The 15,202-nt window shown below is 39.7% G+C and overlaps 1 protein-coding gene across 1 annotated transcript in view; it reads left to right on the top strand.

Annotated features, from left to right (window-relative positions):
• LOC139937279 (uncharacterized) overlaps positions 1-5,438 on the top strand; it is a 46,670-nt gene extending 41,232 nt beyond the window's left edge. The window contains exons 24-27 of the mRNA XM_071932381.1: positions 359-508; positions 2,012-2,397; positions 2,565-2,700; positions 3,055-5,438. Coding sequence (XP_071788482.1) covers positions 359-508; positions 2,012-2,397; positions 2,565-2,700; positions 3,055-3,080 — 698 coding nt within the window. The 3' untranslated portion in view covers positions 3,081-5,438. The remainder of the gene's footprint in view (positions 1-358; positions 509-2,011; positions 2,398-2,564; positions 2,701-3,054) is intronic.
• The last annotated feature ends 9,764 nt before the right edge of the window (positions 5,439-15,202 follow it).

The following is a 15,202-nucleotide window of genomic DNA, read 5'->3' as shown; positions in this document are numbered from 1 at the left end:
GGTTTTCCCGTTATCTTCACAGGTTTGTTATTTACATATAAACTGTGATACACGTAGTGTAGTGGGACTTGGAAAATACTGTTTTTTCCTGAAAGTATCCAATGGCTTTAAGACAAAACTTCAATTTTCAAAACAACATTTCCAAATAAAACGCTAATGCACCAAAAACGTGCATTATTTTTAGCATTTCCCCTTCCGCACCTAGTGTCATCAAAGTGAAAATGTTTCTACTACAACACCAAATATGGGCCTGTTAAAGAAAATTACTTTAAAAACCACGTGGTCGACTCTGGATGCATTTTTGAAAAACAACGCTACCATTATCTTATCATTTGTTGCTGTTTATCTCTGTTTCCAGTTCGGGATGAGTGTATGTTAGATGATGAAAACGACTGCAGTGTAAACGCAGTGTGTACCGATACCCCGGGTTACTTCACGTGTGAATGCAGTGATGGTTACGAAGACAGATTCCCGGATATTATCCCGGGAAGGTATTGCGAAGAACCAGGTATGTATTCGTCACATGAGAAGTTGATGTGAACTTAAAAACAAGTGGATCGGACAGAATATTATTACTTTGGATTTTACCCATACCCAACGTGTGTAAATCCGGTCTCAGGTCGACCTAGGTTTTTCTTGCGCCCCCGTCGGCATTGCGCAGACAAAACATGAGAAATCGTGCGCCTGCGATTAGTTCCCGACCGTCGGGATCTCGTCGTACAAGTTGAAATTGTTCTGCTCTTGCTACTGTTATTTTTTTTTTCGAGCGGCGACTGTTTCAGATTGTCTTAAAATAATCGCAGATACGCTAAAGTCGTCAATAATCGCCGACTGAAAAGTTCCCGATGGTCTTAGCTCAGGCGCAGTGTGATCCTAAAAAGTCTGTCGCCGACGTTTTTTGTTGACGCAAGGTCGACCTGAGGCCGGCTTTAATCACTGTGATTGGCCACTCAGTACATTGGATACTACTGGGATGGGATTCGAACCCAATACTTTTCTAGAGCAGATGTTTAAGCACGATGCCGACGAGATTGCCCGGTAGCTTGGGACATCTCGAACACTCCAGTTTAGCTGCAGGTACAGTTTACTTGCACACATTGTATGGGTAAAACCAAACTATTGACTCATATAGACGATGTGACCTGTGACATCACATGTTCACAAAAGAGCCACCAAGCCTGGACTTCCTACAGACAAGATTTGTACACAGCCTAATGGAAGAAACATAAAATCTTATATTTTATGGAGATTGCACTGTCTAATTCTTTTCAACTTTTGATTTGATGAAAGGGGGCACATCTCAAAACTTGCCCAGCTTTTACTTTCATAACTCTTGGTTTTATATGGAAATTATGATACAAAATGTCAACTTTCCCATAGGACCTGTGTAGTATCTCGCCTGCCAGAATACTCAAGGAATGTAAAGGGTCACACTTTATGTAAACAAAGTTCACATGGTCTATAGGACTCTTCCAAGCACAAACACAAGCTCAAAACACAGTTTAAACAAGCACACTGTCTATGAAATAACAGAAGGCATAATCGCGATAGCGATTAAAGCCATTGGACACTTTCGGAACAGGAAAAATGAAAAAAAGTTCACAGATTTACAAATAACTTACAGGGTTTACAGAAAGTAATGGTGAAAGACTTCTCTTAAAATAATACTCCATGAAATGCTTTACTTTTTGAGAAAACATTAAAACAATATCATTTCTCGATATCGAGAATTACGGATTTATTTTAAACACATGTCATGACATGGCGAAACGTGCGGAAACGGGTTTTCCCGTTATTTTCTCCCGACTCCGATGACCAAAGTAAGGCTTTATTTTCACAGGCTTGTTATTTTATACATAACTTGTGATACACGAAGTGTGGGCCTTGGACAATAATGTTTACCGGACGTGTCCAATGGCTTTAAATAGTATAGGCCACTTATCAAAAACAAGTTTACAAATCTGTATTTTTAGAGAAGAAACGTAATTTTTTTTTTTTTTATCTTTTGCAGACAACGTCGTCCCAGACACGGACTATACCATCTTTATCATCGTGTGTTCAGTTACCTTGGCTGTTGTTGCCCTTCTCATTGCGATCACGATGATTCTATTCTGTATAAGAAGACGACAGAAAGAGAACAAATCTTACCGAGACCAAGAGTCGCTAAAAAGACCCCCCGTCGACCGGGAGCGTCTTTACAGCCTTTCCAATTACCCATTATCGTATGGGGTCGATATGCAACAAGATGCGGCTGCAGACGAAGACTACGGCATGCACGGGCGAGGAAGTCTAGGAGGGGTAGGAGGCGCTTCAATGATGGGGTCCCATCAGTCGCTCACAGAGAGAGAAGAAAGATCGGCCCGGAACATTAAAAAGGCCATGGACGAAATAAGAAAGGTATGGTTAAGAGCACAGGCCGTAATAGTATACCTTCCTTTAAGTTTAAGAGGTTGTGAAAACTTGGAGTATTTGCCTTTCCCATCCATTTCGAATCCTATTTGTAATTAATGATGAATCTATCATTTTTCTTGACATTTCCCCGTTTGTTTTCCACCAATTATCAGAGCCGAAGATTAATTGCACTTAGTTTACCGCCTACGTTTCTTCCGGAATCGCAGCTTGTGGGAAGACGCAGTCTAAGTGATTTGGCATCCAGTACCAGCACTGAAAGTGCACATTCACACAGGGTGAGTGAAAAAGGTAACTCGGTTTATGGAAATAGTTGCGTCACTACAATGGGAGACTTTGGGGACTCTTGGTGGCAGCAGACTTACCAGGTTAAATCCTTTGTTCTCGGTAATGTGCTTATGCTCCGACCTACGTAACAAAGAATTTACCTGGTACGTCTGCTGCCACCTAGCGTTCCCTAATGATAGCCTTTCTTTGCGTGCACGTTTCATCAAAGATGGCGGCCATCTATACCATTCTATACCTTCTTTTATTTACAAATATTGGGCCCTTCTATCTTATTGAAAAACAGTTTAGGTTTTGTTCGTGGTTCCTTTATTGGTGTCGAAAAATATCAATTGATAACGTTTCTCTCTTTTTTTCTAGGAAAATACACCCAAGAGATGAGATGAACATTCCGAGAACCATCTTTATTTTTTTATGATCCGTTTTTCGTAGATACAAGTTTGAATAATACTTATTTTTATGTTTACTGCCGTAATTTTACATGTATTGTGTATTGCCGTACTTATTTGGAACGAGATGTATATAGTTTTTTCGTTTCTTTATAGGTTCATGACTCTTTTAAAACAAGTTACTTTAAAGACACTGGACACTATTGGTAATTGTCAAAGACCAGTCTTATCTCAACATATGCATAAAATAACACCTGTGAAAGTTTGAGCTCGAAGCTTGGTCGTCGAATTTGCGAGATAATAAGGAAAGAAAAACACCCTTGTCGCACGAAGTTGTGCGCTTTCAGATGCTTGATTTCTAGACAACAAAATCTATACATTAGTTCTGAGATCTGAAAATTCGAATTCGTGGAAAATTACTTCTTTCTCGAAGACTACGTCACTTCAGAGGGAGCCGTTTCTCGCAATGTTTTATACTATCAACATCTCCCCATTACTCGTTACCAAGTAAGGTTTCATGCTAATAATTATTTTAATTAACTACTAATAGTGTCCAATACCTTTAAACAGTTTTTATTTTATTTCCGTTACCTGTTTGAAACGTAATGTATAGTTCTTTCTGTTTCTTTTCTTTTGCAAAACTAAATAAAATATGCACTGGCAGTCATTTCTTAAATGAAACCAAGATTCTGAAAACATCCCACCATGATGTTCCGTTCAATCTTTAGAAAAGCCTAACAACTAAATTTGTACAGTATTTTAATGTCTGGCTTTTCTACTTTATCTTTTATTACCGCCGCGAACTTTTCGGTGCTTGTTATCGCTTTATAAATTGCAGTTATTATTATTTTCAGTAAAATGTAACAAAGTTTACCAATTGGAGTGTATAATGACAAGTCAAAGTACAGTGATATTGATCTATTTAGAACTACTCACACAGGGCAAAGTGCATGGTTTTCATGTTTGTGTTCTTAGAAAAACCTACTTATCACTGACAGAAAACCAATAACCGCAAGGTTTGCTTTAAAACTGTTTACAACCATGCCGGTTTAAAATGTATTAGTTTGTGTGCTCCAACTTGTTTTCTATAATTTATTTTATTTACTAATGTTTTTTTTTTTTTTTTTTTATGTTTTAAACTTTTTTTTTGCTAATAATTATTTTAAGTAACTACCAATGGTGTCCATAGCCTTTAAACAATTTTTATTTTATTTCCGTTACCTGTTTGAAACGTAATGTATAGTGTTCCTTCTGTTTCTTTTCTTTTGCAAAACTTAATATGCACTGCAGTCGGTAACGATGAGCATTTCTTAAATGAAACCAAGATTCTGAAAACATCCCACCATGATGTTCCGTTCAATCTTCAGAAAAGCCTAACAACTAAATTTGTACAGTATTGTAATGTCTGGCTTTTCTACTTTATCTTTGATCACCGCCGCGAACTTTTCGGTGCTTGTTATCGCTTTATAAATTGCAGATATTATTATTTTCAGTAAAATGTAACAAAGTTTACCAATTGGAGTGTATAATGACAAGTCAAAGTACAGTGATATTGATCTATTTAGAACTACTCACACAGGGCAAAGTGCATGGTTTTCATGTTTGTGTTCTTAGAAAAACCTACTTATCACTGACAGAAAACCAATAACCGCAAGGTTTGCTTTAAAACTGTTTACAACCATGCCGGTTTAAAATGTATTAGTTTGTGTGCTCCAACTTGTTTTCTATAATTTATTTTATTTACTAATGTTTTTTTTATGTTTTTTTTTATGTTTTAAACTTTTTTTTTGCTAATAATTATTTTAAGTAACTACCAATGGTGTCCATAGCCTTTAAACAATTTTTATTTTATTTCCGTTACCTGTGCGAAACGTAATGTATAGTGTTCCTTCTGTTTCTTTTCTTTTGCAAAACTTAATATGCACTGCAGTCGGTAACGATGAGCATTTCTTAAATGAAACCAAGATTCTGAAAACATCCCACCATGATGTTCCGTTCAATCTTCAGAAAAGCCTAACAACTAAATGTGTACAGTATTGTAATGTCTGGCTTTTCTACTTTATCTTTTATCACCGCCGCGAACTTTTCGGTGCTTGTTATCGCTTTATAAATTGCAGTTATTATTATTTTCAGTAAAATGTAACAAAGTTTACCAATTGGAGTATATAATGACAAGTCAAAGTACAGTGATATTGATCTATTTAGAACTACTCACACAGGCATGGTTTTCATGTTTGTGTTCTTAGAAAAACGTACTTATCACTGACAGAAAACCAAATTTAAATTGCAATTTTTGTCTTCTTTTTTAAAGCTTTTCAAGGTGTTTTTTTTTTAATAAAAGATTAAAGAAACTGGCTGAAAGAGAAATTTCTTTGTCTTCTTTTTTGTTTCACCTGCATCAACTTTGACATGGCTCTCAATTCAGAACTCACTCCTTGATATAGTGAAGTTAGTACGAGCCGATTTTCTACCTTCCGCCCACAATAGTTAAAAAGCAAGACAAGCAACATTTGGCCACATGGTGATTCAAAAATGAGTTGTTTACAGGCTCTTTCAAGATCATTGGTAAGGGATCGTAAAATGTGGATCACTGATCCACATTCTTACTCTTCGGCCGGAACTATATCGATTCACATGTAAGTACCTATGGATTTGTCGTCAAATTTTTAATTTTTATTTTGGAAGAGATCATCTTGAATAAAATGTGACTCATAGATGCAGACTGTTCCCTCTTATCAGTTAACCCTTGGAAAATTGGTTTATCTAAACAATTATGATGACTGTGTCAACAAAAACATTTTTGAACGTGCTATTCATACTCCTGCCGATAGGTGGCGCTCTAGTGAGACATTGCAACTTGGGCGATAGACATGGCCCCCCAGTCTTTATCCGTGGGCCCCAGTCTTTATCCGTAAGGATAAGTCTGTTTCCTGTTATTCAAATCCAGTGATTCCAAAGGATACAATGATATAATCGGGTAAATGCAGTGACTAAAGCTACCGTATTTGTGTTTGCTTTGATTGGTCTGAGGTCACATCGGACGACCAATCAAGCACAGGATTTATGGAGCTAGCATGCTGTGTCCACCACGACGGACGGCCGGACAGGTCTGGTGTGACGGACTAGGAGCTCCGGCGTACTCAGAGCTCCGGATGACCAAATACGGTAGTATTACGTCATACCAAGCCAAAGTAATAGATTTTAGTGCCGCGCCGAGTCGACTGACTGTTTTGCTCTACTCATAGCTGTCATTGCGGCGTCCACAAGTAAATCGTGTGAACGAGCGAGCGTCTACGATAGTATTGCGAAAGATCACATAATAAAGTAATTGAGGAGTGGGAATTACAAAGAAGGTTCTTCTGAAAGTCAGAACAGAAGAGGGTTTTGGGTTAACCGTCGAAAAAGCACTCGTACGGTATCAAAACAGGTCTCGATGATTTATTCGCAGCGGTATTAGGGCCAGGGGAGAGCACCACCCGGAGACTCACGCCCGCAGTGACGACAGCATGCTTACCCTCATACCAGAGAGCTTGGCACGCCAGAGATCTGAGTCCGTGATTACTGTGTGACGAAATGTCCGGTGACGTCACCCGATGTCAGATGCATTTGTATCCGCCATGCAATACTGTCCGCTCCGGACACTTTTGCATATCCAATCGTGTCCGGGGCTATGCAAAACACCGTCCGGTGGACATGTACATGACTGTACATGTGTGCGCGCGTAAGCGAGCGTGCATGACTCGTTCACGTATTTTATGATTGCAACGAGTACCCAACGGCAGAAATTAGCTTGCAAAAAAATGGGGAAGGTATTCCGTCGACCAAAGGGCGATTAATTTACTACAAAGACGGTTTTGCATGGGGCGGACACAATTGCATACGCAAATGTGTCCGGGCGGACACAATTGCCTTATAAAGCAGCGTCCGGGCGGACACAATTGCAATTTAAAGCAGCGTCCGAGCGGACACGATTGCATATGCAAAATCGTCCGGCGGACATTATTGTATATGCAATAATGTCCTCCGTATTGCATAGAGGATATAATTGCATGCGCCACCAGACATGTGTCCAGAAGGTCCAGTGGCATGGCATCCTTGTGAATATCAACACGGTTGTGTAGTGTTCTGACTCCGCCTACCCCTTTTGTGACGTCAATCGAGGCAGACTTTGCCTGCAATGCGTATAGTAAACACACGTGCAAAGTACATGTACGTCCAAGTCGTGAGTTGGTACATTTCAAAAAGTGTTTTTCTGCATTCAGCAGCAATACACCTGGTCGGCATTGCCGGAAAAAAAACAATTGTTTTTTTTTAAACGTACAAACTCACGACTTGGTCCGTACATGTACTTTGCAATTGTGTTTACTCTACGCATTACAGGCAAAGTCTGCCTCGATTGACGTCACGAACAGCGCCCTCTCGGGTCGGGGTCTACTCTTAAATTTGTAACTAACATAAGAACTGATTTTTTAAAACCTTAGTTAACTGTTTATTCACATTCCACTCATCAAAACACATATATTAGTGACAAAAGCTTTATTTTGAAAAAATACCACTTCCAGGTGACTTTAAAGCAGTTTTGTCAGGACTCAGGATGTACATTTGCCAAATCTGTTTTGTATTAAGCAATCGGCCGTTGGGTTTTGTTAATAAAAGAGCCCTCATGTGCGGCTGCATTTGGTGGAATTTCTCCATACAAAATTAACCAAACTGGACGTACAAACCCTCAAAATAACAAGGCAAATATTTTCTAAAAGTGAAATAAGTGAGAGGATGTAGGAGTAGTTATTAAAGGCAGTGGACACTATTGGTAATTACTCATATACATCTATTGAGTGGCTCAGAGTGGAATGGGAGGAATATTATCCAAGGTCAAATTTGGACTGTTCCATTTCACGAGGCGAAGCCGAGTTAAATGGAACAGTCCAAATTTTACCGAGCGATAACATTCCTTCCATTCCACGAATTAAAGCCACTCGATATTTGTTTTATTTAACTGACATATAGATCCTTGTCATTTGATGTATTTTAAAAAAAAATTACATTATGAAAAAATCACACAAGTCACTGACAACTAAAAATCATATAGCGCCGCGTAGCGGCAACAATGCACAAATCGGATCACAACCTTTTGCACAGGTGCTCCTTTGTTTTAGCAGCGGCGCGGCGGCGCTGTACTGGTCAAAAACATTGCGAACAAGGATGACCCTAACTGTTGAATAGGAAATGCTATTCCCCATGGGCGAATAGGTCTTTTTGATCGCCGGTGCGGACGGGAGTAATAGTGAATGTCACGTGAAGTAAGTTCAACCAATCAAATGACAAGGATCTGTGTGTCAGTTATACAAAAAATAATTATTAGCATAAAACCTTTCTTGGTGACGAATGGGGAGAGGTTGATGGTAAAACATAGTGAGAAATGGCTCCCTCTGAAGTGCCATAGTTTTCGAGAAAGAAGTCATTTTCCATGAATTTGATTGTGAGACCTCAGATTTAGAACTTGAGGTCTCGAAATCAACCATCTAAACGCACACAACTTTAGCCCTTTTCACACTACAGAGCCATTTCCCGGGAAATAACCTCCTGGGAAAATCACGGTCGTTTCACACATACGATCAAACCCCAGGAAATGTGGTAAACAGGTCAGCCCATGCGGAAGTTACCAATGTTTGTGGACGGAAGTCCGTTCCCACAATGCCACACGGCCGGCTGCAAAATCCTTGCCACATGCGACCCAAAATGGCTGCACATGTGTATTTGCGTGTTGTTAAACCAATATTTCTGTGATTACGGCGGAGAAGTCGTCTTGCAGTTCGGGGAAGACGTCGCTGACGGCTTGTCAGGAGAAGACGACTGCTGTGACATTGTTTAAAGACATGCGGTATAAAAATCGGATGGAATTTGTCGTGCGATTGACGGGTTTTATGGCACTTGCTGGAAGTATTGGTCAAAGGTCAATCTGGTCTACCAAGAAGAGCGGTCACTGGTACGGTGGGAGCAAGTTGCTATTAGAAAATGCGAAAGGGAGCTCTCCACTCTGCGACAGCTTTTTTTTCTTTCTTTTGAGAACTGTAATTTAATGGACTTTTGTGTCCGTGTTTTACCCCGAGGTTTTGTGTTGGAATTCATCTCAATTTTTGCCTGTTAAAACTAAGCTAGTTTTTTCCCGGGAAATTTCCGGGAACTTTTGGTTGATCTGTTCACTACAAAAATAGTCCCGGGAAATGACATTTTCCCGGGAAATAATTAACCCTGCTCAGAGGCAGGATTAAGGTATTCAACCCTGGGGTAAGGCCTAGTAATTTTCTGAATGGCATTTTCGAAGGATTGCATAATAATGTCCATGATGTTAGGGCCAAGGTAATTAAAGGTTTTATAGAAAAAAATACCGCATGGTCGATTTTGCACAATCTGACAATAGCAAAAGCAAAAAAAGCAATCTTCCCTTCCAACATCAACAGCTAGTGCTGTTTTCCCATTGTGCAAAGAAAGAGCACTGAATAGGCTTTAACCCATTGGCTAGCATTTGTTCATGGCTTCAAATAGTCTTGGCCCAAGACTATGGTGCTTGATTCTGGATAGTAGCGCGGTTGAATCGCCAAAGCGCGCCCACCACGGTATGATTCAGTTAATTGGACGGCTTGAAATCTAGACTACACTGCATGATTAGGCTTCAAAAGACTTTTCAATGTATGTTTCTTCTATAAAAAAAAATTGCAGGAGAACACTTATGCAATTGAAATTATTCAGGCCTTTAAAAACAAAACTAGTATCCTACCGACCTATAGTCTTTTTTCCCCCCAAGGTTTTCAGTTTTTTCTGCAATGCAGGGGTCCGTTAATATCCAGCACCACGCAGGCAGTCAGCCAATTTTGAGAAAACTTTCCCGTTTCTTGTCGTCCCATCAAGTTGTTTTTGTACTTCATCATCGGCCCAAAGAGCAACTAGTTTCGATATTTCATCGTCACTCCACCGGTCACTTTTACCCATCTTAAGGGAGGACAAAATTAATATTGAGCTAAAATATTTTTTACTGACAGCAATATCGATCGAATAGCACGCATGTGTACGCCAACGGCCTTGAGTAAGAAGAAATAATACACACGTGGTTTACACACGAGAGGGAAGCTTGCCACAGCCTTGTTCACGCCAAATATATTATTCGTTTCTTACTTCATTCATGTAGTCTTATTTGTTTTAATCATGTTTTTCTGTGTTAATTGCAGATTGAGTCACTTTTTTTGTACTTAAATGTAAACACTTTCAGAAAGAAAAAACACAAAAGGGCTCATTTGACCGCGCGAATTATTTGGCGCGCTATTTGTGACGTCTGTGACCTTTCGACATTAATGACGTCTCAACACTGGAAGCAAAAGGTGGGGTAAGTTAAACCCGCTTTCGTTCTCAATAGATGCTTTTCCCGGGAAAAAAACATTTTTCCCCGGGGTCATTTCCTTTAACCCTACCCCTTAACTATGAAACGCCAAAGAGGCATTTAATCATCGGTGATGGTCCTTTGCAACCGGTGATCAAATTTGTCATCGGTGGTGGTCCTATGCGATCGGTGATCAACTTTAGCAATCGGTGATAAAACACGATCGGTGGTCCATTTTAGCGATCGGCCATGCATATTCATGATCGGTGATGGTATTAGCGATCGGTCATGCATATTCACGACCGGTGATGGCTTTTCGCAATCGGTGGTCAACTTTAGTGATCGGTGATGACTTTTTGCAATCGGTCAACTTTAGGGATCGGTGATGGCTTTTCGCAATCGGTCAACTTTAGTGATCGGTGGTGGCTTTTCGCAATCGGTCAACTTTAGTGATCGGTGGTGGCTTTTTGCAATCGGTCAACTTAAGGGATCGGTGATGGCTTTTTGCAATCGGTCAACTTTAGTGATCGGTGGTGGCTTTTTGCAATCGGTCAACTTTAGGGATCGGTGGTGGCTTTTTGCAATCGGTCAACTTTAGGGATCGGTGATGGCTTTTCGCAATCGGTCAACTTTAGTGATCGGTGGTGGCTTTTCGCAATCGGTCAACTTTAGTGATCGGTGGTGGCTTTTTGCAATCGGTCAACTTAAGGGATCGGTGATGGCTTTTTGCAATCGGTCAACTTTAGTGATCGGTGGTGGCTTTTTGCAATCGGTCAACTTTAGGGATCGGTGGTGGCTTTTTGCAATCGGTCAACTTTAGGGATCGGTGATGGCTTTTCGCAATCGGTCAACTTTAGTGATCGGTGGTGGCTTTTCGCAATCGGTCAACTTTAGTGATCGGTGGTGGCTTTTTGCAATCGGTCAACTTAAGGGATCGGTGATGGCTTTTTGCAATCGGTCAACTTTAGTGATCGGTGGTGGCTTTTTGCAATCGGTCAACTTTAGGGATCGGTGGTGGCTTTTTGCAATCGGTCAACTTTTGCAACCGGTGATGGAATTGTGCAATCGGTCAACTTTAGTAAACGGTGGTGGCTTTGTGCAATCGGTCAACTTCAGGGATCGGTGGTGGCTTTTTGCAATCAGTCAACTTTAGGGATCGGTTGTGGCTTTTTGCAATCGGTCAACTTTTGCAACCGGTGATGGAATTTTGGGATATCCGAATTTTGCGTCCGGTCGGTGCAGGCCTACTTCAACTATTTTAGTTAGGACAGAGGTTTGCCTGTGTTGGCCAATATTAGTTTTGTGCGGCACACCGTTTCGGCAAAATGATGAACCTTTAATGGGCCAATGCTGGTTTTGTAGCGGTGCACCATTTTGGGAAAGTGGTAGAAAACCTGCAGTGGTCCAATACTGGTTTTGCGGCACACCATTTGGGCAAACAGGCAGAAAACCTCTCATTGAGCCAATACTGGTTTTGTAGCTGCACACCATTTTTGTCAAAATGGTGTCATATAGAAAACCTTTTCGGGGCCAATCATGCCAATACTGGCTTTGGCAAAACGGTAAAGAAATAATGTTCTAATTACTTAACCGACTTGATATTTAAAAAGGAATTAGCCCATGCAAGTTATTTAAGCTGGGGTGGATTTCACAAAGAGTTAAGACTAGTCTATCTCGAGTTAGGAAGAGTTAATCGTCCTAACTTAGGACTAGCCATACGTTTCTTATATCTCCAAGGACTATGTCCTAAGTTAGGACTATGTCCTAAGTTAGGACTAGGCCTAACTCTCTGTGAAATCGACCCCTGATGGTACCGGCATTTAGAGAAACCGAATACTATTAATAAAACAAAATTATTAAATGTATACCTCCTTTGATATTTTATTGGTTTTTACATGGCATTTTTAATTTGATTTATTCATTGCTGCTGTTTTTTTAATTTTTTATGTTTTTTGTTTATCATGGACAACTACACTTTATTGTAATGAACTTTTTTATTGCAAAGTAGTTTCATTTAAATTTAATATAATTGATTTACTTTTTGCATTTTTATTTTAGTAATAAAAACCTACGAGTTAAAATGCTGGTTGAATTTTCGTCTGATAATGAAAGTTTTACTTTCTGTCATCTGTCTACTGGTTTGTTGGCGACACACCATTTTGGCAAAATGGTAGAAAACCTCTATTGGGCCAACACTGGTTTTGTAGCTGCACCAAATAGACAATCTTTTCTGGGCCAAGGACTATGTCCTAAGTTAGGACTAGGCCTAACTCTCTGTGAAATCGACCCCTGATGGTACCGGCATTTTGAGAAACCGAATACTATTAATAAAACAAAATTATAAAATGTATACCTCCTTTGATATTTTGTTGGTTTTTACATGGCATTTTTAATTTGATTTATTCATTGCTGCTGTTTTTTTTATTTTTTATGTTTTTTGTTTATCATGGACAACTACACTTTATTGTAATGAACCTTTTTTATTGCAGCAAAGTAATTTCATTTAAATTTAATATGTTTGATTTACTTTTTGCATTTTTATTTTATTAATAAAAACCTACGAGTTAAAATGCTGGTTGAATTTTCGTCTGATAATGAAAGTTTTACTTTCTGTCATCTGTCTACTGGTTTGTTGGCGGCACACAATTTTGGCAAAATGGTAGAAAACCTCTATTGGGCCAACACTGGTTTTGTAGCTGCACCATAGACAATCATTTCTGGGCCAATACTTTTTTTTTTTAGCGCCACGCCATTTTGACAAAATGGTATAGAAAACTTTTTTGTGCCAATACTGATTTGGTAACGGCCACCATTGGGCCGGCATTGAGCCGACATTGGTCATAATATGCAATGTTCAAGGCAGGGTGTCAAAGCCGTGGCACAGGATGTCTTAGGATTGTCAAAACAATTAAAAGATGACAAAGTAATGTAATTTGTTGAGATTTTTATTGCTATAAAATACCCCAAAAATTGTAGATATTAATAAATCTTGGTTGCAATAATGTAATAATTTGGAATAACTGATTGCCCAATGTATGTATGATTGTAGTCTGGGTATAAAACGGTACTCTTCTAAAAATGTTTGGCAAGTCAGTCAACCCGCTGGTGAGTGTAATTTATTCCTCCATGGTGGTGTGAACAAGAAAACCAATTGTGGGACACAGATAACCCTTCCACACCCTCTCCTACCCATTTGTTATTATTATTATCTTTTTAGAAAGAGCTGATTAGTTTGATGTTTGTTGCGTTCCCCCTTACATAGTTATAAAATGGTACTCTTCTAAAAATGTTTCGCAAGTCAGTCAACCCGCTGGTGAGTGTAATTTATTCCTCCATGGTGGTGTGAACTAGAAAACCAATTGTGGGACATAGATAACCCTTCCACACCCTCTCCTACCCATTTGTTATTATTATTATCTTTTTAGAAAGAGCTGATTAGTTTGATGTTTGTTGCGTTCCCCCTTACATAGTTATAAAATGGTACTCTTCTAAAAATGTTTCGCAAGTCAGTCAACCCGCTGCGTGTAATTTATTCCTCCATGGTGGTGTGAACTAGAAAATAACAACAATTAATATCCACAATCTACACAATCATAGGTTTTGAAGTAGGCCTGCACCGACCGGACGCAAAATTCGGATATCCCAAAATTCCATCACCGGTTGCAAAAGTTGACCGATTGCAAAAAACCACCACCGATCCCTAAAGTTGACTGATTGCAAAAAGCCACCACCGATCCCTGAAGTTGACCGATTGCAAAAAGCCACCACCGATCACTTAAGTTGACCGATTGCACAAAGCCACCACCGATCCCTAAAGTTGACCGATTGCAAAAAGCCACCACCGATCCCTAAAATTGACCGATTGCAAAAAGCCACCACCGATCCCTAAAGTTGACCGATTGCAAAAAGCCACCACCGATCTCTAAAGTTTGACCGATTGCAAAAAGCCACCACCGATCCCCAAAGTTGACCGATTGCGAAAAGCCATCACCGATCCCTAAAGTTGACCGATTGCAAAAAGCCATCACCGATCACTAAAGTTGAACGATTGCAAAAAGCCATCACCAGCCGTGAATATGCATGACCGATCGCTAATACCATCACCGATCATGAATATGCATGGCCGATCGCTAAAATGGACCACCGATCGTGTTTTATCACCGATTGCTGAAGTTGATCACCGATCGCATAGGACCACCACCGATGACAAAATTTGATCACCGGTTGCAAAAGACCATCACCGATGATTAAATGCCTCTTTGGCGTTCCATACTTAACTGGGTAAATTAGTTTTCGGGAAAATGTTATTTTTGTAGTGTGAACAGATCGACTAACATTTCCCGGGAACTTCCCGGGAAATACCCGTAGTGTGAAAAGGGCTATAGTGTGACAAGTTTTCTTTCATTATTATCTTGCAAGTTCGATGACGATTGAGCCCAAATTTTCACAGATTTGTTATTTTATGCATGTGTTGAGACACACCAACTTTGCCATCTACCAAACGTGTCCACTGCCTTTAAAGACCAATAAAATTACCGTTTCTATTTAGTTTGTATAGGGTTCCATGATAACATATAAAATTGGAAGTTCGTCACGCCGGGCGCGTGACATTGGACGTACGCTTGATAAATCACGATGAATGTCTTATTGTGTAAACGTTATTGGAAACAAAGCAACAAATCATTCAACATACTATATAAAGCAACCAATCATTAAGTGTACTTATTTTTAATAAAATTTTGCA

Source organism: Asterias amurensis, chromosome 5, assembly GCF_032118995.1.
Source record: "Asterias amurensis chromosome 5, ASM3211899v1".
Taxonomy (NCBI): Eukaryota; Metazoa; Echinodermata; class Asteroidea; order Forcipulatida; family Asteriidae; genus Asterias; species Asterias amurensis.
This window is presented reverse-complemented; position numbering and strand designations above follow the sequence as displayed.